The 27,233-nt window shown below is 38.7% G+C and overlaps 1 protein-coding gene across 1 annotated transcript; it reads left to right on the top strand.

Annotated features, from left to right (window-relative positions):
* The first annotated feature begins 418 nt into the window (after positions 1–418).
* On the top strand, positions 419–15,413 carry LOC118281093 (multiple epidermal growth factor-like domains protein 10). Its single transcript, XM_050700638.1, has 14 exons — positions 419–584; positions 1,678–1,830; positions 2,869–2,961; positions 3,734–3,940; positions 4,428–4,535; positions 6,474–6,688; positions 7,650–7,818; positions 8,624–8,788; positions 9,897–10,079; positions 10,811–10,930; positions 11,467–11,589; positions 12,215–12,355; positions 13,426–13,554; positions 14,261–15,413. Exons 1-14 carry the CDS (start codon positions 554–556, stop codon positions 14,335–14,337), a joined length of 1,914 nt encoding a protein of 637 aa, XP_050556595.1. The 5' UTR covers positions 419–553; the 3' UTR covers positions 14,338–15,413.
* Positions 15,414–27,233: the final 11,820 nt, after the last annotated feature.

Raw genomic sequence — 27,233 nt, 5'->3', positions numbered from 1 at the left:
GAGCCATCAGACTACCACATATGGGGCGCAGTAGGGCTGATGCCTAATCCGGAGCTGCGGATTACCTAGCGGGTTTACCGGGGCTCCGGCTCGAAAAGCAGAAGTAGAAACGGGATGGTTTTTAGTCAGTATGACTCTGACACTCCCTCTCGCCTCGCTTAAGGCGGGGGAAGTAATTAGATGATCTTCTCCCCTCAAAAAAAAAAGCACCCGAAAGACCGACAACGCACTTGTAACGTCTGTCTGTCGGTCAGTCCTATAGTTGCTCTATTTGCTCGTTCCAAAGTGTAGATTCCTATGGAGAAGAACGAGCAAGAAACTCCATAGGTTCATTACAGGTACATTGTTTCGATTCTAATGATTATGTCCCTATCTACATATTTGTATATCTATAACTTAACTCCAAATTATCACGGTCATGTTAATACGAAGCGAACTGAAGATAAAATACGCAATTCCTTTCAGTTTCCGATAAAACGTGACACAGGGCGATAGCCCTACCGTATTGTAGTTTATTTATTTCATGTATATTTAGTTTTATTGTTTTAGAAAAATGTTGTGTAAATCTTATTTGTTGTTTATTGGTAAGTTTCTGTTTTTACCACCAATCATACGAGTATTCATTGGTATAGCCTACCACTATTGGTGAAAATGGACAGAGCTAAGCTATGTTTTTATATGGAAAGATGCGTGCTATAGATGCGTGTTATGGATGCGTGCTATGGATACGTGCTATGGATATGTGCAATGGATGGCTTCCCTACTTTCGATACATCGCATACTTAAACAGTTACATAGCTTAGTGTTAGGGGAAACGGTCACATAATTTCACAGCTTACCTATTACATCTACGTAGCACAGTTACATAGTTTAGTATCAGTGGAAACGGTCACATAGTTTCACAGCTTAACTATTACATCTTCGTAGCACAGCTACATAGCACATCTATGGTTTCATTTTCACATTTCACCAACAAGACAACAAGAGATGGACATTTTTACACGATACCAAACATTTTAGTTTATAATACATATATAGCTTTTCATGTGATTAAGTCTTTGACTGCCAATAGAAAACTGTTGAAGGCAAATCCTCCGCTAACGTCGGTCGCCGGTGACCACCACGGCGTTCAATGTGTTAAATATAGTGTTTGTGTTTGTATATTTGTCAGTTTTTGATGGTGTCGATACTAAATACTAAATATGTATGCAACATCACGCCTTTTATCCCTGAAGGGGTAGGTAGAGATGCACATTACGGCACGTAATGCCGCTATACAATGTATACTTACTTTTTATTATTTGTGTTACAAGTCTAATGTAGTAGGGGGTGAACCTATTGCCATATACTGGGTACAATGCCAGACTCCGTGTTACTACTGAGAAATTTCCGAAATTTTTCCAGCAGTCGCACTTGCGACCACTCGACCAACAAGGCAGTGTTCTTATACTTTACTAGCTACTTCCGCGCGGTTTCACCCGCTCTGCTCGATTCCTATTGATCATAGCGTGATGATTTATAGCCTATAGCCTTCCTCGATAAATGCGCTATCCAACACAAAAATAATTATTCAAATCGGACTAGTAGTTCCTGAGATTAGCGCGTTCAAACAAACAAACAATCAAACAAACTCTTTAGCTTTATAATATTAGTATAGATACTTAATATTTTTTATAGGTATAATCCTACATACAAGTGTAGGCCAATCAATATGGTTTTGCGAGAACAATGCGGAGTGTTCCAGTATACTGCCTGGCATGGTCTGCCAGTCTGGCAGTTGTCTCTGCCCGCCAGGCAATGAAATTGTAGATGGCAACTCTTGTGTGCCCGGTGAGTAAAAACTTTTTTTTATTATCTTTTTTCAGTCTTATTTTATTTAGGCGTTTTTATCTAAGATATGACAACCCCATCATATCCTTTCAAAAAGTGGCAACTCTTTTACAATATTATTCTGCTTAATTGGGTACTATCCTCGGTCAAAAATAAATTATTACAACTTTTCAATACAATAAAATATTAAAAAATAATTACACTCTCATTCATAAATTTGATGAACTATTTAATTTTCGATTTTTTCTAGCTAAATTTCTAGAAATAAGTCTGCTATTTGACGTCAAAAACTTATGACGTCATAACGCACTATTTCATACAAAGTTCATAGAAAATATCGTTTTTGACGTTTCGAAAAAAGTATTGAATTTGACTAGTAGGAAAGTAGCCTATTATACTTAATATCTATTCATCTATATGATTTTTTTTTAATTTTCATAATAACTGTCGTGAGACATACTAAATTAGGTAAAAAAATCACGGTATCACGGTAGTAAATTAATGGAGAAAAGCTTTAGATACTAGTTTCTAGTCATACTTGCGTGTCGTCGCAGCGTTTACGCAAGTTGTTTATGATGAAGATTCCCTCTGTGACCCGAAACTAGTAGAGCTTAATTTACGCCATTAATTTACGTGTTTTTTTTAGTTAACTTTTTTATGTTAAACAAATAGAGTTATGAACGACTATTATAAACAGAACGTTGAATGAGCGGAAAGTGATGTAAAAGCAAGACCACGATAAACTGGTTTTTAATTAGTATAAACTGACTGAATTTTTATAACCTACTAGCAAACCCGGCCAACTTCGTTTCGCCACCAATGATTTTCCCTGTATTCCTGCTTTTCTCTTTCAAATTCCAAATTTTCTTTGCTATAAACCTCACGGAGCCCGATACCTTTCCAACGAATGCAAAACCGTGGAAATCGGTTCGTGCGTTCTGGAGTTATAGCGTCAGGAAGAAAAACCCGACTTATTTTTATATTATAGAAGATTATCACTCCTGTTATAGTAGATACATGTATTTTTTCCTTTTGCAGTGGCCACCTACCATGTTTCTCCGTGTAGAGCAACCTCGCAATGCCATAATCTGATCATAAACTTCGAGTGTCGTAAAACCGGTGACAACGATGGTAAGTCCGATTTAAATAATTAAACAAAGAAATGAAATAAATTCATTTCATGTCATGTCTTGTCTTGTCAAGTAATGTGACGGCATTCCATGCCATGCCATGCCAAATCATAAACATATGTCGAGTGGTATATTGCAGGTTATGTATATGTTTTTATGATGCACCTCTGCTGCATGAGTATTTAAAAAAATACATATGTAAGCGGAATTAAGACTAAAAATCGGATGCAATGTTAGTGTTGAAAATAATATTAGTATTTTGACTGCACGGTTGGCGCGGTGGCTGGGCAACTGGCTTCCGTGCAATGTGTCGCGGGTTCGATTCCCGCACGGAACAATTCTTTGTGTGATCCACAAATTGTTGTTTTGGGTCTGGGTGTCATGTATATGTGATTTTATATGTTTGTAACGCACCCACGATACAGGAGAAAATCCTAACGTGGGACAAAGTTTTTAAAAGAATAACCGCAATACCCAGAGTCACATAATGGCTACTTAAACCAGTACTTAGCAATTGTTTTCGATACAAAATTGGTACTAAGAAATAGTTTAACTAACCATTAACGGCCAATTCTAATAACCTACCTATCTGTACATTTGCCTACTAGAAATAGAATTTTGACACATTTTGTATGGAGCTTATGTCAAAATACTATCTCTAGAGGGCAAATATACCGATTGATAGGTTATTGAAATTGGCCGTAAATGTCCCTGAGTACGGCAGTAAGAATAAAATAAAAGAATATGATTAAAAGCCAGTATCTTCTTTTCAGTCGGAGAATGCCACTGCCAAGAAGGCAGTCATTTCTTCCTAGGCAGATGTTGGAAATCAATAGGCTACGGTGACCAATGTACTCGAAATGAAGAGTGTATGGGAGTGCTGAAAGATCCCTACAGTTTCGCTTGTATTGACGGCGTCTGTGCTTGTGCTGAGGGTTACTATGAGAGGCAGAGGGGAGAGTGCAGGGAGGGTAGTTTCAGTAAGTATTGTAGTAATAATTTGTTTTATAAAAACTAGAACGTGTATACTTATTAGATCATAGCTATTCTCACGCGTATTCTCTCAGTTGAAACTATCGTTTTCTTTTTCTTCTCCTCTAATAACATCTTCTGATTTGTTTCGTTGCGGGATCTAAGGCAGTCATTCATGTCCCTGGGACGCGCCGGACTTCAATGTTCCGGTGTTTTCATGTTTGTATCTACTGTAGATCCTGGTGCACAGGAGTTGCAGCAGTGAGGGAGGTTGTAGCGGGCTTGTCCCATAAAAAAGCTATTGTCACGTGTATATTTCAAGTACATAATTATGTATTTATAGTATTTTATGTTTTAGTATAGTATTATTGTATTAATATTGGCCTTCCTTGTCTAATGTAAATGAATAAATAAATTTAAAAATGTATAATAATTAATTAAGTATGTCTCACGAAAGTTATAAGGAAAATAAGAGGTATCAATTGTATCTTTCAGACGTCGGCGATGACTGTATGGTGCATGAGGATTGTAGATTCGAAGGCGGTGTGTGTGATCTTGGAACACTCAAGTGTGTGACTCCCACAGCCGAGCCTGAACCTGAACGTAAGTACCTTTATTTAAAAAACCTTTAATTAACCAGTGCGCGACAAGGTGAGACCAGAATGAAAAGAAAAAAGAGGGATGGAGCTATACAACCTACATAGCTCCATCCCTCCCGCACTGCTCAGTGATCGACCATTCTGACACAATTGTAATAGCAGACTAAGGCCCCAGTAGGGTTACTCCGGTTCTCGAATGCGAAGTTTCGTTTAATCTTCGGCCGTAGGTTTTATTGATTTACTAATGAAATTACTTAAAATAACGTTTTATTTTTAATTTCAAATCAAAACTTATTTATTTATCTTCATTTCATTCGTTCATTTTTGTTCACGAAAGTTGGTATAATTAAATGGAATTGTAGTACGGAATTTGCGAAGCTACGGACGAAACTTAGTTTTCGTTGAATCAGAGTAGGTCTCTACCGATCCGGAGATGCGGACTACCTAGCGGGTTTACCGGGGCTCCGGCTCTCGCTCCTGCTTTTCGAGCCGGAGCCCCGGTATATATAGACGAGTAGGAACGGGATGATTTTTAGTCAGTAAGAGTCTGACACTGCCTTTCGCCCCGCCCAAAAAGAAGTCATTGGGTGATTTTCCCACCTCAAAAAAAACCTCTAGGCAGTCTGCAGCTCCGAATCTTTAACAGCCCTACTGGGCCCTATCTGTGGTGGTCTGATGGCTGTTTGAGGCACGCGTTGAACGCGATGCGCCCTTGCTCGCCATCGAACCGCACTTAGGATCTAAAATCATGAATATATGAATGCATGAAAGAAAAAGCGTATTAAAAATCGTGTGTGATATGTAAAATTAAATGATTTCACTATCTTAATACCTTTATAATGAGAAGATAAATAGATAATATACAGCTATCAAAATAGATTTCATAATGTATATTACACGCGGTGATTAATTCAATGTTTTTATCAATGATTAGAATTAGCCAGAAGGATATATGAATTGACGCGTGATAGAGGAGAAATAAAATATTTTTTTTTTATAAAAACTACCATGACACATACAAAATAACTAAAATCACGGTATATTCAGGTACATTAATGGAGATTCCCGTTTCTACTCCTGCTTTTCGAGCCGGAGCCCCGGTAAACCCGCTAGGTAGTCTGCAGCTACGCAATAGGCATGTTTCCCACTAGTCGAATTCAATACTCTTTTCGGAACGTCAAAAACGTTACTTTTCTATGAACTTTGTATTAAATACTCTATTATGACGTCTTAAGTTTTTGACGTCAAATAGCAGACTTATTTTCAGAAATTTAGGTAGAAAAAATCGAAAATTAAGTAGTTCATCACAAGTATGAATGAGAGTGCGATTATTTTTGAATATTTTATTGTATTGAAAAGTTGCAATAATTTATTTTTGACCCAGTCATCATCCCTATTGTCGATCGTCTATAGATGTATGACTTCTATCTTCTGTCACTTGTCATGTGTCGCCACAGTACGGTAGTTTCCAACTAGTCAAATTCAATACTTTTATCGCAATGTCAAAAGCGTTACTTTTCTATGAACTTTGTATGAAATAGTCTATTATGACGTCATATTTTTTTTACGTCAAATAGTATACTTACTTCTCTAAAATTAGTTAGAAAAATTAAATAAATAAGTACTTGTATCGTGAAATTAATGAATGAAATATTCAGTCAAAATATTATTTTTTTACTGCACGTTTGGCGCGGTGGCTAGGCAAACTGGCCGCCGCGCAACTTGTAGCGGGTTCGATTCCCGCACGGAGCAACTCTTTGTGTGATCCACAAATTGTTGTTTCGGGTCTGGGTGTCATAATGTGAACTTGTATGTTTGTAAACGCACCCAAGACACAGGAGAAAATTCCTAGTATGGGGCAATGTTTCAAAAAAATAAAAAACTTTTTTTTTCCTATGAAACTACCCAGTTATATTAAAAAAAAAACGTTATTCTTTTCCAGCTACAAAGAAGAAAGCAGAAACAAAATCCGAATATACTATGACCAGCAATTTGACCAGTACAAGTATGACATCGTCAAGGAACCATGGTAGAGCCTGCAGCACATCTGAAGATTGTCCAAATGTGTTGCGACATGTACCAGGCTCATGGGATACTGTGCAAGTCTCCATAGGGATGTGCCATAACAGGTGTTGCTTCGTGGGGGCTCCGGAGCAGGTCTACTAGGAGGTCTCGATGCTCCTTATAGGTGTAGAGGGTGGCCATCGGGGTGGTTTTAGTAAGATATAAATCCCACACTCCCTTCTCTCTTATCCCCAAAAAGCTAGGCGTCTTTTGAAGGTTTCCTCCCGTCATAAAAAAAGAGGTGTAAGGCACGTAATGCCATTGTACAATGTACACACACTTTCCACTTTTGTGTTATAAGTCCCATGTAATAGGGGGTGAGCCTATTGCCAAATACCGGGCACATTAAACCACGCCTTTGATCCCTCGAAGATGTAGGCAGAGGTGTAAGGCACTGCACAGCGAGGCTCATGAGAGACGCAAGTCTCCATAGGGATGTGCCATAACAGGTGTTGCTTCGTGGGGGCTCCGGAGCAGGTCTACTAGGAGGTCCACAAATTGCTCCTTACATGTTTGGGGTGGCCATCGGGCATGTGAACTTAGTAAGATTGTAAATCCCACACTCACGACTCTCTTATCCCCAGAAAATCCTAATGTGCGTCTTTTGAAGGTTTCCTCCCGTCATAAAAAAAGAGGTGTAAGGCACGTAATGCCATTGTACAATGTACACACACTTTCCACTTTTGTGTTATAAGTCCCATGTAATAGGGGGTGAGACATACTACATTAAACCAGTTATGTATTGCAACATATAATAGCACGGATACTACTACTGAGAAATTTTCGAAAATCCGAAAAAAAGTCCAGTAATACTTTGCCCGACACGGGAATCGAACCCGGGAACTTTGTGAAACCCTGGTCTACACCATCTAGCAGCAGCAACGAGTAGCGGGTTCGATTCCCGCACGGAGCAACTCTTTGTGTGATCCACAAATTGTTGTTTCGGGTTTGGGTGTCATGTGTATGTGAACTTGTATGTTTGTAAACGCACACACGACACAGGAGAAAATCCTAGTGTGGGGCAAATTTTTTTTTTAAAAAAGATAGTTTTAAGTTTCAAGATAATAATATTGTTTTTTTAATATTTTTTTTATTACTTTCAGAACTTGGATCTCCGTCAACGAATAACCAATGTGCCGGCTTCCTAGCGCAAGTCATTGACGGGATTTGCCGTTGCCCCAAAAACTACTACTATCATGAAAATATGAGGGATTGTATCAAAGGTACGTTTCATTCAATTTTTTTTTTATGGTAGACTAGCGACCCGCCCCAGCTTCGCATGGGTGCAATGGTGATATATTATGCATGTATTATACATATAAACCTTCCTCTTGAATCACTCTGTCTATTAAAAAAAACCGCATCAAAATTCGTTGCGTAGTTTAAAAGATCCCCCCAATCTTCCCAATCCCCGATTTCCCAACAACCCTTAAATTCCTAACCCTCAAAAGGCTGGCAATGCACTTGTAACGCCTCTGGTGTTTCGGGTGTCCATGAGCGGCGGCGATTGCTTACCATCCTCTGGTGTTGCGGGTGGCAATCGCTTACCATCAGGTGATCCGTCTGCTCGTTTACCGACTTATACCATAAAAAAGAGTGCCGGTATCAGCCAAATTATGATAGATTAATGCAATTTGACTCCACGGTTGGTGCGGTTCTGGGTAACTGACTCCCGCACGGAGCAACTCTTTGTGTGATCTACAAATTGTTGTTTCGGGTCTCAGTGTCATGTGTATGTGAACATGTATGTTTGTAAACGCACATGCGACACAGGAGAAAATCCTAAAGAGTGGGGCAACGCTACTAATATTATAAAGCTGAAGAGTTTGTTTGATTGTTTGTTTGTTTGTTTGAACGCGCTAATCTCCAGAACTACGGGTCCGATTTGAATAATTCTTTTAGGCTTTTTGGCTATAAAATATCACGCTATGACCAATAGGAGCCAAGCAGAGCGGGTAAAACAGCGCGGAAGTAGCTAGTAAAGTATATGTATAGTTGATTAATGTATTATCATAAACTTTGTTCCAGCAACACGTCGTTTCAATGACGCATGCGTTGACGATAACCAGTGTCACACATTTGGTGGGTCCGCGCGCTGCGGGGAGCCTGGGACGTTTTATCTCAGGACCTGCGACTGCATCGCCGAAGAGGCTGTTTGGGACGAAAACAGACAAATCTGTCGATTATTTGCTGGTAAGCTATTTTTACATACATACATACATAACCTCACGCCTGTCTCCCATGGGGGTAGGCAGAGACAATGGAACGCCAATTGCCACGGTTCTTACACACTTCTTTCGCTTCATCAACAGTCATCAGTCTTTTCATGCATGCTCGTCGGTTAAAGGTACTTTTAATTTGGCCCTTTTTTAATATATCGCCAATCTGGTCGCTATATGTCCGTCTGGGGCGCCCTCTACCGACGGTCCCACTCATATTTGCCTTGTATACTTCTTTCGTTAATCTGTAAGCTATTTTTTGAGGGAGAAAATCATCCAATGTATGCTCCCGCCTTGGGCGAGACGAGAGGAAGTCTTATGTCCGAATACTCAAACGCTACTCAATTTTAAGACGCTCTTAAGTCTAGTTCTGTCTCTATCAATTCTTTATAAAATGACAGAGATAGCACGATATTTAAGTACAACTTAAAATTAAATTTTAGTAGCGTTTCAGTATTCGGGCGTTAGACTTTTATCGACTAAAAACCAACCCGTTCCTGCTCGTGATTTTCGAGCCGGAGCCCCGGTAAACCGGCTAGGTAGTCCGCAGCTCCGGATCAAGCATTAGCCCTACTGGGCCCCATCTGTGGTGGTCTGATGGCTCTTTAAGGCGCGCGCGGAAGGCGATGCGTGGAAATCGGTTCGTGCGTTCTGGAATTATAGCGTTAAGAAGGAAAACCCGACTTATTTTATATTATAGAAAACAACAGTCTGACTGCCTCGTTGGCCGAGTGGTTGCAAGTGCGGCAAGGGGTCTCGGGTTCGATTTCCGGGTCGGGCGAAGTATTACTGAGTTTTTTTTCGGTTTTTCGAAAATTTCTCAGTGGTAACATGGAATCTGGAAATGTGCCCGGTATATGGCAATAGGCTCACCACCTCCACATGGGACTTACAACATAAATTGTGAAAAGTTGGTGTACATTGTACAGCGGCATTACGTGCCGTAATGTGCACCTCTGCCTACTCTCCGAGGATAAAAGGCGTCACGCTGCAAAGTATATTTATTAAAACAGTATCCCATCTCTGCTACCCTACAGCCTACAGGTGTAATTGATATAATAAAACGTTACCTTCTTCTACAGGAATTGGAGAATACTGCGAGGTGGATAGTGACTGCCTAGCCGGAAACATGGAAATCCTGTGTGTCCATGGAAACGGTGATGAAAGTGAGAGTGCGGAGAATGGGAGGGAAGCCGTCGGTGGAGTCTGCTCCTGCCCTGAAGGATACTCCAATGTCGATGGGTTGTGTCTTACCACTGGATTAGGTTGGTATATTACTCTTTTTGAGGGGAGGGGGGTTATTTTTGCTTTTTAATGTCTTCTTTTTGTTAAACAACAGTTTTGTTTACGCTGTATAACGTAAAGGCGTAAGCTGTAATGTTGTATATGATTGTAAATACCTTTTTGATTTTAAAGATAAATTATTAAAGTTTATTTTTGTATAGAAGCATTATTTCTAATTGTAAGTGTACATCATGTGGGCACTATGTTTGAAACAACCGCTTTTTATTACGTAATATTATGCATCTAAACTAACACATTATTTACAACTTAAAAATACCAAAAAAAGGAATAAAAACTAACTAAAGGCGTTAGGCGTGGTTAGGCGTCGAAGTACTCGTCCGCATCGCTGTCATTGGGGAACGTTCCCAGAAGACTGGCCGTATTGCCACGTTGTATGGCAATGCTTATCCTCTGACCGCTATTTTATTTTCTTCACAAATTGCTTTTATTGTCCCATTAGTTTTGACGCTGTATTATCTTTACTTTGTTCCTACATGATCAAATAATGTATCAGAGATATTGTAATAAAACATGTTTTTTAAAAGAGTAACGATGGAGTTTCTTGCTCGTTCTTCTCCATTCGAAGCTACACTTTGGAACGAGCGCCTAGCTTCACTGACAGGCAGACTGACGGACAATTCAATTTGACGTTTCAAAAGTGCCTAATTTTGGATTAATTGAAATATATGCTTTGACTTTGACTTTCTTTTAGCTCTTGGCGACGCGTGTCAAGCAACCAGCGAGTGCACTGAGACTGTACATACGGAGTGTATAGATGGATTCTGCTCCTGTTCGGAGGGATACCTGCCCCTTGAAGGAACCTGCGCCTCGAGTAAGTTTTTTTTTATAGAATAGGTGGCAAACGAGCAGACGAATCACCTGGGGCCTTAGTCTGCTATTACAATTGCTACATAGCTCCGTCCCTCTTGCACTGCTCAGTGATCGACCATTGTGACACAATTGTAATACCAGACTAAGGCCCCTGATGGTGTCCCTGAAATTTGACGTCATAATAGAGTATTTCATACAAAGTTCATAGAAAATATAGTTTTTGACGTTTCGAAAAAAGTATTGAATTTGACTAGGATACAAGGCCTATTGAACCAACGAAACAATGTAACCAAGTATTGTATTGTGAATCTGATTGAAAAAGAGTAACCTATGGAGTTTTTTGCTCGTTCTTCTCCATAGGAATCTACACTTTGGAACGAGCAAATAGAGCAACTAGAGGACTGATCGACAGACAGACATTTTGTTATGAAAATTTAAGTCAAGGTCAAAATGAAACTTTGACTTCAATTTTCATTTTGACTTTGACTTCAATTTTGACTTTGACTTTGACTTTATTGCTTTTTTTTTCAATTTCAGTTATTGGCGGTAGCTGTGTTGAAGATTATGATTGCGTCACAGAAAATTCAATTTGCGATTTGGATAACCAGACGTGTCAATGTGCTGAAGGCTTCGTGGGATATGATTACGTATGCTGGCCACGTAAGTGTCAAAATTGCTTGCACTAATAAAACGGTACAGTGGACGCAGTCTGAAAAAATAATACCATCAAAAACATCCTGTAAAAAAGCCGAAGACTCACACCTCAGTTTTCCTACCGTAAAAATGTTGTGAGATCCATGTAATACCAAGTCGGTTATTTTATTCAGTCCATTGATCGACTTGGTCATCGCACGTAATCATGCAATAGACCATCGTAATTCGTAATCATGAAATAGACTTTAGGGAACAGCTAGTAAAGTTCCCTAAGAAAAGGAGGATCCTCCGACCAGGCGAGGTGATCAGCCTGGCGGGCTTTCTGTGGATGACACAAAGAGTTGCTCCGTGCGGGAATCGAATCTGCTACCCGTAGCGCGGCAGCCAGTTGCCCAGCCACCGCACCAACCATGCAGTCTTTTTTTTTTTTTTATCATGGGGAAAATCATCCACTGACTTCTCCCGCCTTGGGCGAGGCGAGAGGGAGTGTCAGACTCTCACTGACTAAAAACCACCCCGTTCCTTCTCCTGCTTTTCGAGCCGGAGCCCCGGTAAACCCGCTAGGTAGTCCGTAGCTCCGGATCCTTGCAGTCTAAGCAGTAAGTAAGTAACATATGTTTTTATGTTGCAGATCTGGTGCACCCCAGTAACCAATGTACCGTCACAGCTCAGTGCCTCGTCATCACAGGAGAAGCCAGTTCTTGCGAGGAGGGACAATGTGTCTGCTTTGAGGGATACCATCTACGTGACGGACGCTGCTGGCCGAAGACTGGTGAGAATTTAATACTCCACACTACATAAATCAAATCAAATCAAATCACTTTAATGCATCCATAGTGTACAATTTGGTCTTAAATAATATACAGTAATATTACATAGTATAAAACAAAGTCGCCTTCTCTGTCCCTATGTCCTTTTGTACGCTTAAATCTTTAAAACTACGCAACGGATTTTGATGTGATTTCTTAATAGATAGAGTAATTCAATTGCCTCGTTGGTCGAGTGGTCGCAAGTGTGAATGCCGAACAAGAGATGTAGGGTTCGATTCCCGGGTCGGACAAAGTATAACTTTTTTCGGCTTTTTCAAAAATTTTCCAAATCATAATTCCAAACACAACATAACACAGCATTCCAAAGCACAATTCCAGACTCCGTGCTACTACTGGCTAATTTTCGAAAAGCCGAAAAAAACTTAGTAATGCTTTGCTCAACCTGGGAATCTAGACCGAGACCCTTTGCTCGGCGATGGCACTTGCGATCATTCGACCAACAAGCCAGTAAATGATTGAATGAAGTGCAATTACATTTAGTGGATTTTTTTAATTAATTTCTTGAGTAGGTGCTTAAGCCGACACTTTTTCATGTAAGCAGTTTTATTATAGCAGTGTGATTGAATTCAAATTAAAGCAAAATTTGTTATGGTTCTATATTGTATCAGTTATTTAGCATTTAATGTATTTTCTTATGAGTTTTAATTTTATTACTCTGTACTTAATAAGTGAGGACTTGTTATTGGCTGACAGTCCCCTTGTTCTTTCCTCTAAAGTCCATTACAGAACTTGCACGGTTCTCTCATATTTTTCTTTATTTGATTTGTCTGGACATAAAAGAGACTATGACCTCCGAGTTTGTTTTGGCATTTCTTCTCAGAGTAGTCCGATAGGAAATGCCGGCATCATCTAGCTATTTGAAATATTGACGTGTAAAAGTGTTAATTTATAACCTATTTACAGAAATAAATATCATTTATTATCATTTATCATTAGTCCAACTTTCTGTTCCTAATCTGTTGTTTTTTAACTGTAAGTCTTCTATGTGACTTAAATAAATAAATAATTTCAGGTCTGTTTGAGCCGTGTTCTCGAAGCAGCGAGTGCTTCCTAGAAGATCTAACGGATCGAGTGCAATGCAGGAACAGTTTGTGCCAGTGTTCATTTGAATATCCTTATTCTGAAGAATTAAGGACTTGCAGTAAGTATATTTTCTTATTTATTATGTTATCGGCTTACTCACGTAACTGTTTGACGAGGAACTCGACTAGTTTCAAGCCATGCTAGAGCCATATACTGGGCATAATTCCAGACTCCGTGTTACTACTGAGAAATTTTCGAAAAACCGAAAATAGCCCTGTAATACTTTGCCCGACCTGGGAATCGAACCCGAGACCCCTTGTCTGGCAGTTGCACTTACGACCACTCGACCAATGAGGCAGTCAGTTTATTTTATATTGGCACTAGCAAACCCGGCGAACTCCGTTTCGCCACCAATGATTTTCCCTGTTTTTCTGCTTTTCTCTTGAAAATTTCTTTGCTATAAACCTCACGGAGCCCGAGACCTTTCCAACGAATGCAAAACCGTGGAAATCGGTTCGTGCGTTCTGGAGTTATAGCGTCAGGGAGGAAAACCCGACTTATCTATACTAATATTATAAAGCTAAAGAGTTTGTTTGATTGTTTATTTGTTTGAACGCGCATATCTCGGGAACTACTGGTCCGATTTGAATAATTCTTTTTGTGTTGGATAGCGCATTTATCGAGGAAGGTTATAGGCTATAAATCATCATGCTACGATCAATAAGAGCCGAGCAGAGCGGGTGAAACCGCGCGGGAGTAGCTAGTTATACATACATACGTTATGGAATATTGTGTAACTAATATAATAATTCTTTCTATTCCAGTGTCATCCGCAACGACTTCAGTCGGCAGCCTCTTCATGACAATCCTAGCTTTAATCTACGTCAAATTAAATTACTAACTGGCTTGATATCATCAACGAAAGTTACTGAGTCCACTGGTGGAGTGTGGACTTCCTACATTACAGGGTTTATTGTAGTCTACACGCTTCAAAGTCAAAGTCAACGTCAATGTCAATGACAAAGTAGAAGTCACAGTCAATGTCAAAGTCAAAGACAAAGTCAAAGTCAACGTCAAAGCAGTCAGCAGCGTCTAGCTTTAATCTACGTCAAATTAAATTATTAACCGACTTGATATCATCAACGAAAGTTACTGAGTGCACTGCTGGACTTTGGACTTCCTACATTACAGGGTTTATTATAGACTTGACTACGACCTATCTAAATCAAGTTCCCAAACTCACGACCCACCTTTAGCGAATACAACCGTCACCAATGTGAAAAAATCAAACACAGAATGGTTAGTTTAGTGCGTCTTCTAGAAAAAAGGCCCACTAGAAGTTCGCTTGCAACCTACCAATAGGTCGCGACCCATAGTTTAGGAAACCCTGATCTACAAGCTTCAAAGTCAAAGTCAAAGCTAAAGTCAAGGGCAAGATCAAAGTCAAAGTCAAAGTCATAGTTAAAACCAAAGGCAAAGCCAAAAGTCAAAGTCAAAGGCAAAGTATAAATCAAAGTCAGACTCATCATTCATATTAATCTAGGCACTTAATTCAAGTGTCAGTTTGTTGGTCAGTCCTCTAGTGAAGCTATTTATACGTACGTAGAAGTATGAGTTTTCTTGAAGCAATCGAACTTGACTGGTTCATGCAGACCGTGTATGGTGACCGTTAGATAGGCTATTCATTTTAGCCTTTAGTTATTTTCTGGCATTAAGATGAACCTGTAGAGTCGCATCCCCACAAAAGTGTATAACTCATTATACGGCCCCAGCCGTATAACAGATATTTAATTTAGTCAATTCAGTGTTAAATATGGCGCTGAACTGAAAGAAGCGCAGTAAAAAAAATTACGTTTGAATGAATTATTTAAGATTGAGAATTTTCCCAACATATTGTATTATATTCTAAGTTATTGCTTGTATTTTTAAGTTTAATATATAATTTTGTAAATAATATACTCATATGTTTTTATACAGTTTGTGTTGTTTTAATTACCTAATCTTGATTAACTACCCAGTTAAATATCAATCACGGTGCTCGTAACACGCGGCTTTAAAACAAATAAAATTATTTACACTAAAGGTAAGCGAAATAAGAGATCTGGAGCCGGAGGATGCAATAAAAACCAATTTACTTAAGACAATTTATTGCAAAAGGAATTACAATAGTATTAAAACCTAATTAGATGATAATTGGTCGATGCTTGTACCAAGAATGACGATTTTATTATTAATATTTAAACGCTAAAATTAGTGGATTATTGCGAAATAATTGTGGGGTGATGGAAATGCTCGTTCCGCTGAGTCGGCGCCTCGTGTTGGTCGCTGTTGCGATGCGCAGTATTGGGGCCATCTATCATCAGCATCTCTATATGGTACTGTCGCGTAACAAGCGTCCACCGGTCCGCATCGTACGCATCGTACGCATCGCACGCAGCGTCCGCATTAAATATGACGTCATCAGTACGCATTGCATTTAGGCATTGCCGCGCGTACGATGCGGATCAATGGACGCAGTTGTATGAATTTTTATACAAGACAAACTAAAATCCGTTGCGTGCGGTGCGTACGATACGGGGCCTGTGGACGGGTACCTTTAATAAGGAGGAGCAATTGTATAAGGAAACAATCATGCATGTTCTCTGTCGCAGCAATACGACATGAGCGGTAGGGACACGGAAATATGTGTCGCATATATGTGACACAAGTGTTTCTTTGTCTTACTTTCAAGTAGCCACGGAGTGTAATATGGTATGATTATTGTACGTGGGTTATTGTTCCACGTAGTGTGGGAGAGCCATGCTTTCGGCAATGCTGGGCCGGTTCGACCGGAGTGATACCACGACCTCACAAAAAACCGACGTGGTTACCGGAAGCCCAGTAACCCCCCAATCTTCCCAATCCCCGATTTTCGATTATTATTCCAGACCATAATTTGCACCTGTCCCAAATTTCATCCCGATCCCTTCAGCGGTTTTAACGTGATTGAGTAACAAACATACACACAAAATCACAAACTTTCGCATTTACTTATAATATTAGTAAGAATTACATTCGTTAGTCGCGAACAACATTCCCGTGTAATTTTAAAATACTTTATATTATGTACTTAATAGAATTTTTACATTGATGGCCATTTAATATTGGGTTTGGCACGAAACATTGAAATTACGTATTTTGTTATAACCTACCTACATTATTAATTACGGTACAAAAAGTATATTAAAAATATATTTTTCTTACGGTGATTTTCCACCAGAGATGTGCTATGTAGAGGGGAAAAGCATACAATGTCTTCTTTCGCCGTGAGCGAGACGAGAGGGAGAGTCAATCTCTTACTGACTAAAAACCACTCCGTTCTTACTTCTGTTTTTCGAGCCGGAGCCCCGGTAAACCCGCTAGGTAGTCCACAGTTCCGGATCAGGTATCAGCTTTACTGGGCCCCATCTGTGGTGGTCTGATGGCTCATTGAAGCGCGCGCGGAAAGCGACGCGCCGCGGCTCTGGTTCTGGTCGGGCGGCGAGCTACTCTTGCTCGCCGTCCGCATACCATGCTACGAAGATGTAATAGCTAAGCTGCGAAACTATGTAAGCATTTCCACTGATACTAAACTATGTAGCTGTGCGAGTGATTTATGCTATGAAAATGCGCCGCCGCAAAGTTACTAAGCTATAATATTATGTACCAATGAATATGATTGATGAAAGCCAAACGCATCTACAGCAACGTAGTATAGCACATCTCTGGTGGAAAAGCACCCTCATGATTGTTTTGCATGCTTTTATTACCTCGTTTATTGAGTGGTTGTCAAGTACCTATGTGTAATTGGGTAGATTCTTCAGTCAAAAATAATTTATTTCGAATTTTCAATACAATAAAATATTCAAAAATAATCACACTTTTATTCATAGATGAATATGACATATCTTTGATGATCTGCATAATTTTCGATTTTCTAGAAATTTTCTAGAAACAAGTTTGCTATTCGAGTCATAACAAACTATTTCATACAGAATTCATTGAAAATATCATTTTTGTAGCAATGTAATTTAACGACTAGGCAACTAGCCTATTGCCGATTTAACTCTCGGTAGAAAAAATATATATAAAAATAAATAATATAACTATGCACTGAGTATTCAATGAAAATACCTAGGTAGGTACAATCATAAAATAAAAAATATAGGTACAAAGTATTCAATACAAATACCTAGGTACATTTATAGCACCTACATACCGACATGTAAAGTGCCCGTATCTCATAAAAACTGTGTAATGATGCAGGCATGCAGGTGGCCCACATTTTACAAAATTACGCAATTCGATACTATACCAGGAAAACGATATTTTTTCCTTAGTCTCCCTTCTTTTAGTGGGATAATCATCCAATGCCTTCTCCCGCCTTGAGCGAGGCGAGAGAGAGTGTCAGACTCTTACTGACTAAAAACCACCCCGTTCCTATTCCTGCTTTTCGAACCGGAGCCCCGGTAAACCGGCTAGGTAGTCCGCAGCTCCGGATAGCCGACCAATGGCTACTGTCTCTGTACTGAATCAATCATTTATTTTCTAACCTGCATTAAAACTCATCCAGAGCTGCGGACTACCTAGCGGGTTTACCGGGGCTCTGGTTCGAAAAGCAGGAGTAGGAACGGGGTGGTTTTTAGTCAGTAAGAGTCTGACACTCCCTCTCGCCTCACCCAAGGTGAGAGAAGTCATTGGATGATTTTCCCCCTCAAAAAAAAGCCTGCATTAAAATAACTGGCTGTATACAAAATTGCCTTCGTCAGTTACCCGCGTAAAGCACGCCGAAGGTCACAGAGCTACCAACCTTACGACATGAAAACTTTGCGTGTGTTGCTAATCTGTTTTTAAATCGATCGTTTGAGAAGTTTACTGTACAGCCTACGCTTATCTGATAAATGATAAATGATAAATGATATTTATTTTGCAAATAGGTTATAAAATAACACTTTTACACGTCAATCTCTTAAATAACTAGATGAGGCCGGCATTTCCTATCCGACTACTCTGAGAAGAAATGCCGAAACAAACTCAGAGGTCATAGTCTCTTTTAAAGTCCAGACAAAATCAATTAAAGATGTCGGAGAACCGTGCAAGTTGATTCTGTAGTGGTCTTTTGAGGAAAGAACCACAGCAGTTTGAGCGGACCTGTTCAGATGGCAGCACGCATGTGTCAGTTTACAATCAGCTCAGCTGACGGCTGTTGCTGAATGATCCGACGAACAACACCAACCAAAAGAACATTTGGGTAGGCCACACAAATGCTCAAACTGTCAGAATATAATTTACTAAAAATAAAATGACTAGCAAAAGTCTCACACGGTCCTCAAACTAACAATTTTAAAAGGAAATAAAAATATAAAAGGAAAAAAAATATAAAACAATGTCAAATTAAGTTTATGTCAAATTGTATAAAAAATGTAACTATATGTTACAAACATGTCAGCAAGACCTGTGTGGACATTATAGCAGTTCATTCCCAAGCCTGACTATCCTCCAAGTAGTCTTTTATTTTATAAAAAGCTTTACTACAAAGTTTTTCTTTAATAACATTTTTAAATTTACCTAGGTTTAAACTTTGAATATGGCTGGGAACTTTATTGTAAAAGCGTATACATTGACATCTAAACGAACCGCTTATTTTCTTAAGTCTAGTAGTAGGAACAACATATTTATTTTTATTTCTAGTGTTGATATTGTGTATATCACTGTACTTTTTAAATAACTTTATGTTTTTATGAGCATACACTATATTTTCATAGATATATTGAGAGGCAACAGTCATTATATTAATTTCTTTAAATAGTTCCCTGAGAGAATGCCTCGGACTAAGATTATAAATTGATCGAATGGCTCGCTTCTGCAGCACAAAGACAGACTGAATGTCAGCAGCATTCCCCCACAGGAGAATACCATATGACATGATACTATGGAAATAACTAAAGTATACTAGACGCGCTGTATTTACATCAGTTAAATTTCTAATTTTTTTAACGGCATATGCTGCTGAGCTGAGCCTTTTCGACAACTTATCTATATGTGGGGCCCACTGTAGCTTAGCGTCTAGGGTTATACCTAAAAAGATAGCTGAATCTACAGGGTCCAACTCCCCGCCCTTGATTAGCACGCTGGTTTTGACATGCCTAACATTTGGTGTTGTGAATTTAATGCATTTAGTTTTTGTTTCATTAAGTAGCAAGTTATTGGCACTAAACCAGCGTACTATTTTTGAGAGAGCACTACTTACATGATCACTGACTAATTGTCCACGTTTGAGTTTAAATAATAAAGAGGTATCATCAGCAAACAGTACTATCCCATGGTTATCCTTTACAAGGTAAGGTAAGTCATTAATATAAATAAGAAATAAAAACGGACCGAGAATTGACCCCTGCGGAACACCCATCCTAACAACAGACCCGGCAGAAATTTTCCCGTTAATCTCAACTCTCTGAATTCTATTACTCAAGTAAGAGATAAGTAGGTCCAGAGAGTTGCCCCGCACTCCATAATGGGATAGCTTCCTGATCAGTGTTTCATGAAGGACACAATCGAACGCCTTGGATAAGTCACAAAAAAACCCAATGCGTCCCCTGAGTCCTCCCACGCGTCATATACTTGATTAAGAAGTTCAACACCGGCATCAGTTGTTGAACGACCCCTTGTAAATCCAAACTGGTTACCATGCAATAATTTATTTCTATTAAAAAATCTTTGCATCTGATTTAGAATAATTTTTTCAAAAATTTTACTGAATGTAGGTAGTACTGAAATAGGTCTAAAGTTAGTGGGGTCAGAAGTACTACCCGATTTAAATAACGGAGTTATTTTACTATTCTTCATGAGATCAGGAAACACACCACGATCAATACAGTTATTAAAAATTAAAGCTAATACAGGTGCCACAATAGTTATTACAGAGCTAGCAATGTACACAGAATTACCCCACAGGTCAGCAGTCTTTTTCTTACTCAAAGTATGGAACGTTTTAATTATATCTGTATAATCTATGTGTTCAAAATTGAAACTTGAATGGCAAGCTACAACATTTTCTTTTAGTAAAGATTCTGCGACAGTGGGTGATGAATTCAAGGACCTGGTAGTGGAAACAGGAATGTCCGAAAAGAAGTTTTCAAATGCGGCTGCAACTTCAGCATCTGATTTAATTACATTATTATCAATTACCAGATTATATTCACTACTTCTCCTTTTAGATCTTCCTGCTTCACCATTAATAATACTCCAGGTCGCTTTAATTACATTGGAACTGTTTTTTATTTTAGAGCTCAAATATAGTGATTTAGCAATAGAGCAAACTTTTTTAAACAATTTAGAATACTTCTTTACATATTCATTAAATTCAATAGTGTTTATAAATATCCTCTCGTTATAAAGCTCATATAGGCGTTTCCTACTTTTATAGATGCCAGTGGTTGCCCATTGATTGAAAGGCGCATTGCCATGAGCTGGTATGGTTTTAGGTGTGAAGGTAGATTTAAACTCGGTATGGTAAGTATTTAAAAAATCATTACACAAGTTATTCGTATTTTTATTCCTTAATAATAAAGGTAATTTGTCAGAGAGTTTAGATTTGAACGTTTCAATGCGTCTTTCAGTCTTTGGGTTAACAATAATATGTGGTTTCGACACTTTATTTACTTTATTTTCTATTGAAATTAATTGTCCACAATGATCTGAATCAAGCAATGATATAATTTGTTTATTAGTTGGTACAATATCAGTATAAATATTATCTAGACAAGTAGCACTAGTAGGAGTTATCCTAGTGGGCTCCAGAAACAGGTTCGTTAGGTTAAACGAAGCAAATAAACTTACAATTCTAGTACTTAAGCTAGAATTTTCCAACAAATTTATATTAAAATCGCCACAAGTAATGATGAATTTATTTGAACTACTGAGTTTATTTAATACTTCATCTAATACTGTTTCAAAACAGTCATACAAACCAGAAGGTGGTCTATACACACTCAAAACAATAAACCGCTCTAATTCCACACAGGCTATTTCAACAGTACGTTCAACAGAGTAACCAACTATATCCTTGCGTTCTTTGAATTTAAGATTGTTATTTATTAAAATTATTGAACCACCATGTATAGCGTTTTCTCTGCTGAACGAGCTACCAATCTGATGATTACCAAAGTTGAACATTAGCTGATGGGATTTCAGCCAATGCTCAGTAATGCACAAAATGTCAACATTATTACAGTTTAAAAATAATTCTATTTCTAATTCTTTACTCATGAAACCTTGGATGTTTTGGTGCACCAGATTGATAATATTACTGTTAAGTATGCAAGAGGATGACTCTATTGTCTTGCAAGTAGTGTAGTAAACCTTTAAGGTTTTGTTCCAACACGCACCTTTGGATATTGTCCAGTTATGTCGGTAGCGAGGTTGACTATCCAATATGTTATGTCGGTAGCGACGGCCTTATAGAAAAGCGACGTGAAACAACGGTTGTTTCGTTGTGTAAGTGAGGTTACTGGAGGCCCAATTATTCGCCTTCCCAATTTTCCCAATCCCCGATTCCCCAACAACCCTTAAATTCGGCAACGGCTGGCAACGCACTTGTAACGCCTCTGGTGTTTTGGGTGTTCATGGGCGGCGGTAATTACTGATATCATAAAAAAGCGAGGTTGAGTACCCAATGTCTAGATCTAAAATCTAATTTTTTGCTCCTAAAACTGGGACTAGCCACCGATGCAACGGATAGACGGGATCTGTCTATTCGTTGCATAAGTGGCTATCCTCGGCCGGTTAGTGGGTTACTGGGGCTCCAGCTCGAAAAGCAAGAGTAGGAATGGTTTGGATTTTAGTCAGTAAGAGTCTAACACTCCCTCTCGCTTCACCCAAAGGGTGAAAAGTCACTGGAAGATTTCTCCCCTTAAAAAAAACATTATAGGTAGTATAGGCAGTAACATTTTCAAATATCATCGTACTAATTGCCTTACTAAAGGTGTATAAACTCCTAAATTGGCCTGTTTTGTAGGAAAGTGGTTTGGTAGCTTTCCTTAGCTGCGTGCTATCAAGATAACGACTGTTAATGAACGCTCCACTGGCTTGTAAGTCGCAAGGACGACTGCTGAACACAAGGTCCGGGGTGTTTTTTGATTTGTTCAAGTGTTTAGTCTAGTTTAGTGCAAGGTTTTTCTTGGTTGGTCTTGAATTTGTTTTTTTATAGATAAAATTATATAATAAGCTAATCAATCTTAAAATGATAATGTTGGTAAGTACATTAACGGCCAATTTCAATAACCTATCTATCTGTAGATTTGTCTATCAGAGGTAGAATTTTGACATAAGCTCCATACAAACTGTGTTAAAATTCGATCTCTAGTCGGCAAATGTACAGATAGATATGTTATTGAAATTGGCCGTCATAGGCAATGAGCAATGTGTCTTGATCAGTTAAAGGTTAGGTTATCTCTAAAGTGTTTCTTTTAATCATCATCATCATCAGCCGGAAGACGTCCACTGTTGAACAAAGGCTTAGTCCTCCACGTAGAACGACAAGCCGCCACCTCCATCCACTGGTTCTACTGCATCTGTTTTTGAATATTTTCACAATATTCTTTTTAATTATTTTCTTAAACTAAATGATATTAACGACAGAAAATTGGACTCATCATTACATAACTATTACAGATACATGTCGAAAATACAGCTATAATGCAAGCAAAGTCACAATATTAACAATAGAAGTACCTAAAAACACAAAAACACGAATCAAACTATGTTCATAGTAACAAGAAACAACAAATTTCAAATTAAAATCAAGTAAAACGATTTAGCCGTTAAAAATTCATTCGCCGTCGGCGTAGAAAGGGCATAATACGGCTAACACGTGACCTTTGGCATAACACGACACATGCTTTGCACTGCCACTAATTTAAAAAAAAAACGCTACCAACCTTCCGCGCGCAAACGTCAAACGTACCACAGACTACACAGAGCTTAAATTCGCGGCAACGAAGGAGGTTTTTCCTGTATGTACTAACCTTCTTACGTGTTACCGATTCGTGATTGCCCTTTACAAAAGGTAATTAGGAATTTGGAGCTCGTATTATAATGCTGAGTTACTTGAAATCATGTATGGCACGGAGTTTATATCGAGAAATATAATATAAAAGTATTTTGTTGAAGAAATTTTTTGTTTTCATGTCGCGTTTTGGTTAGAGGTGTGTTTTGACAAGATTCTTTGGTTGGAATTTGGTAGTTTGAAGGCTTGTTTAGGGAATTTTTCGGTTCTAGATTCTTTTGTTTTGTAATCAAATAGCTTTTGAGTAGGGCTAAAGAATTTTAGGCACGGCTACGCTGTGTGCAGTAACTCGCATGCTTTACAATTTCTATAGTATTAGTATATTCTGTTTTTAATGTTTCTGTCAGTATACCGTTTTTTATGGAATAAATATGGGGCAAACAAGCAGATGGGTCACCTGATGGTAAGCTATCAGCGCCGGACATGGACACCGGCAACACCCGAAGAGTTACAGTCGTGTTGCCGGCTTTATAAAAAGGAATACGCTCTTTTCTTGAAGGGATATATATTAGGCGCTTTGTGTCATTAAGGGTTTAAAGGTCTATCTATATCCCGTTAAAAATTGAGAGATATGAAAACTATATTAGGTACCCGTTTCTCATATTAGAACTCATATTTTCTAAATAATCTGGTAGGTTTTTTTTGAGGAGGGAACATCATCCAATGAATTCTCCCGCCTTGGACGAGACGAGAGAGAGTGCCCGACTCTTATTGACGAAAAACCAACTCGTTCCTACTCTTGCTTTTCGAGCCGGTGCCCCGGTAACCCCGGTAACGCTAGGTAGTCCGCAGCTCCTGGGCAGTCCGCAGCTCCAGAATCTGGTAGGCTAAAAGCGAGCTAGGTAGTTGATATTTCTAGGATGTTTAAACAACTTGTAGAAGCTATGTTTGTTTGTCGTCCTTTTTCTATCGGCGAGATCCTATTGCTGAAAGTAAAAGAGACTACAATACTAAGGAATGGAGTACACATTCACAATTCGGAAAGACGTAATAAGTTCTACGATTTTTATGAGATAGGCCGGGAAACATGCAGACGGATTACTTGATGGTAAATAAGCAATAAAACTCCTGTTCTTTAAGCCAGAGCCCCGGTAAACCCATACTGCTCGCTAGGTAGTCCGCAGCTCCGGCTCGTTTGTTATAGAATTGGAAACTATTTATTTTAAAACTACAAGGCGATTGGAAATGAAATTGAAATGATTGTTTTTGTACATAGTAAGTATGTAAGAAAATAAATAATAATACACTTTTTTTAAAAATAAACCTAGTACTAAAGTGAATTGCAATGAAAAATCCTAGGTACGTGAAATAATTTCGCAATACGAAGAAAAATAAATATATGATATTTCCATTCTTGGTACGCAGTAAAATTGTTTACACCGAATGTATTTAATGTATAAGTCTACATCCTACTAATATTATAAATGTGAAAGTTTGTCTGTTTGTTACTTCTTCACGTTAAGAGGTGCGCTAGAGATGTGTTATGCATGTTTCTGTGGATGCGTTTGGTTTCCTCTAATGATATTCATTGGTTGACATAGGTTAGCTCAGTAGTGGTGGAAACGGACTCAGTTAAGCTATGTTTTTTATATGGAAAGATACGGTACTATGGGTGGCTTCCCTATCAATGACATTGTTCTCAATAATTGAACCAACGAAACAATGTGTAACCAAGTATTGTTGTTTTTTTTTCTGTATTGAAAAAGAGTAACCTATGGAGTTTCTTGCTCGTTCTTCTCCATAGGAATCTACACTTTGGAACGAGCAAATAGAGCAACTGAAGAGCTGACCGAAAGTCAGATTTTGACGTTCAAAAGTGGCGTCCTGGTCTATTTTAAATAAATAATTTTGACTTTGACTTGATTATAATAACATAATTAAAGTACTATGAATATGTGTGCGTGTGTGTGTACGATACACTACGCAAGCGTTGTTAAATCGGCGCTACTCTCACACATATATCTTAAATCTTCCACGCTTACTGCTGGCTCAAGTATTAAAAAACGTAAAATTACATATCAACTATCAGCTAAAACGAAAAAAGAAAGCGAAGCCGCGATAAAAAACGAGTACTTATACTACAACAAAAAAAAAAGAAAAATCGGCCTTGAAACCGCCGTGTACTGCGCAAAAAGACAGAAAGGTCGTATACCTATGTTACAAAATAATAAAAAAAAGCATTCAATCAGATATAGCCGGAGTATTCGCAATACAATTTTATTTATTAGTTTCGTAGTACCTATTACTAGCAAGCCTATTCTATTTTTTATGCTAACTAAAATCTATTTGACTATTTCATAGTTGTTAGCTAATGAAAATAACTGCTTTTGATACTATAATACTCAAAAGGGCATGTAGAGGTCACCAATGTGCTGACATTCACTATTGGAGTGTGCAGGGGAATTGCACAACTTGATTCCTCCTAGTCCTTTCCATCATCGGACCACAAGACAATCGGCGAGACGTCACCGATTCATGGTAGATATCCCACCCACTCGCAGGAAGCGCTTCGCTTCAAGCTTCCTTATGCGAACTGCTAGAGTGAAATTCTTTGCCGGAGTCTGTATTTCCTGATGGGTATAACCTGGGTGTCTTCAAAGCCCGAGTGAATGGCTCCATCGTAGGCCGCATCGTGGCTTACCATCAGGCGACATAGAGGACAAATGTCAACCCATCAAATGTAAAAAAATGGATTTAGGTTTTTTTGAGGGGGGAAAATCATCCAATGAATTGTCTCGCCCTGGGCGAGGCGTGTCAAACTCTTACTGACTAAAAACCACACCGTTCCTACTTTTGCTTTTCGAGCCGGAGCCCCGGTAACCCGCTAGGCAGTCCGCAGCTTAGGGTCGGCATCAGCCCTACTGGGCCCCATCTGTCCGTCTGAAGGCTCTTTGAGATACGTTCCGGTTCTGGTTCTGCTCGGGCGGCAACCTGTTATAGCTCGCCGTCCGCAGACCTGCACTTACGGTGGCCAATTTTGATGCGGTTTTCAGCATAGTATATTTCAAATTTAGGAGAAGATTTTAAGTATATGACCTGACTTAAAGGAACGTAAGTTTAAACTTTAACACTTGAAAAGGTTGTTTGTAGTCTAAAAAAACGAAAGTATATTGTAAAAAGCAAATTTCCCTACCATTAATCTTTCGCACAGCGTAATTGATTACTGCATTCCATGAATAAAAGGTTACCGAGCGCCGCGACGGGTTAAACTAACACAAACACCTATTTTCTGCATAAAAATAAATTCCAATCCATTTTAGTGTAGTACCCGCCATATTGGATTTGTTGTTAAAGTGACAGCTCGCTGTCAAGATTCCCGCGCTTTCTACATGTCTGACAATGAAGGTTGACGCGTAATTATTTTAAGTGGTGTTGAGGTTATGTGTATAGCTTATAACGCTTTTATTTTTAAAAGATTAGTATAAATATTATTTTGGTCTTTTTTATACGATAGCAAAATATATTTTACTATCATGCATACACACGTATTTTTGATTATTACTGGGCTATACTTAGTATTCATGAGCTATTTTGGGTTTTTCGAAATCTTTTCAGTAGGTAGTAGCACGGAGTTTGGAATTGTGACTTAGGCTGGGCTATTTTCCGTGTTTCGAAAATTTCTCAGTAATAGCACGGAGTCTGAAACTGTGCCATATGGCAATAGGCTCACCCTCTGTTACATGGGACTTATAAAACAAATTACTTGAAGTGGG

Source organism: Spodoptera frugiperda, chromosome 19, assembly GCF_023101765.2.
Source record: "Spodoptera frugiperda isolate SF20-4 chromosome 19, AGI-APGP_CSIRO_Sfru_2.0, whole genome shotgun sequence".
In the NCBI taxonomy this organism is placed as follows: domain Eukaryota; kingdom Metazoa; phylum Arthropoda; class Insecta; order Lepidoptera; family Noctuidae; genus Spodoptera; species Spodoptera frugiperda.
The sequence above is the reverse complement of the archived record's forward strand: the minus strand, read 5'-3'. Positions and strand labels throughout refer to the sequence as shown.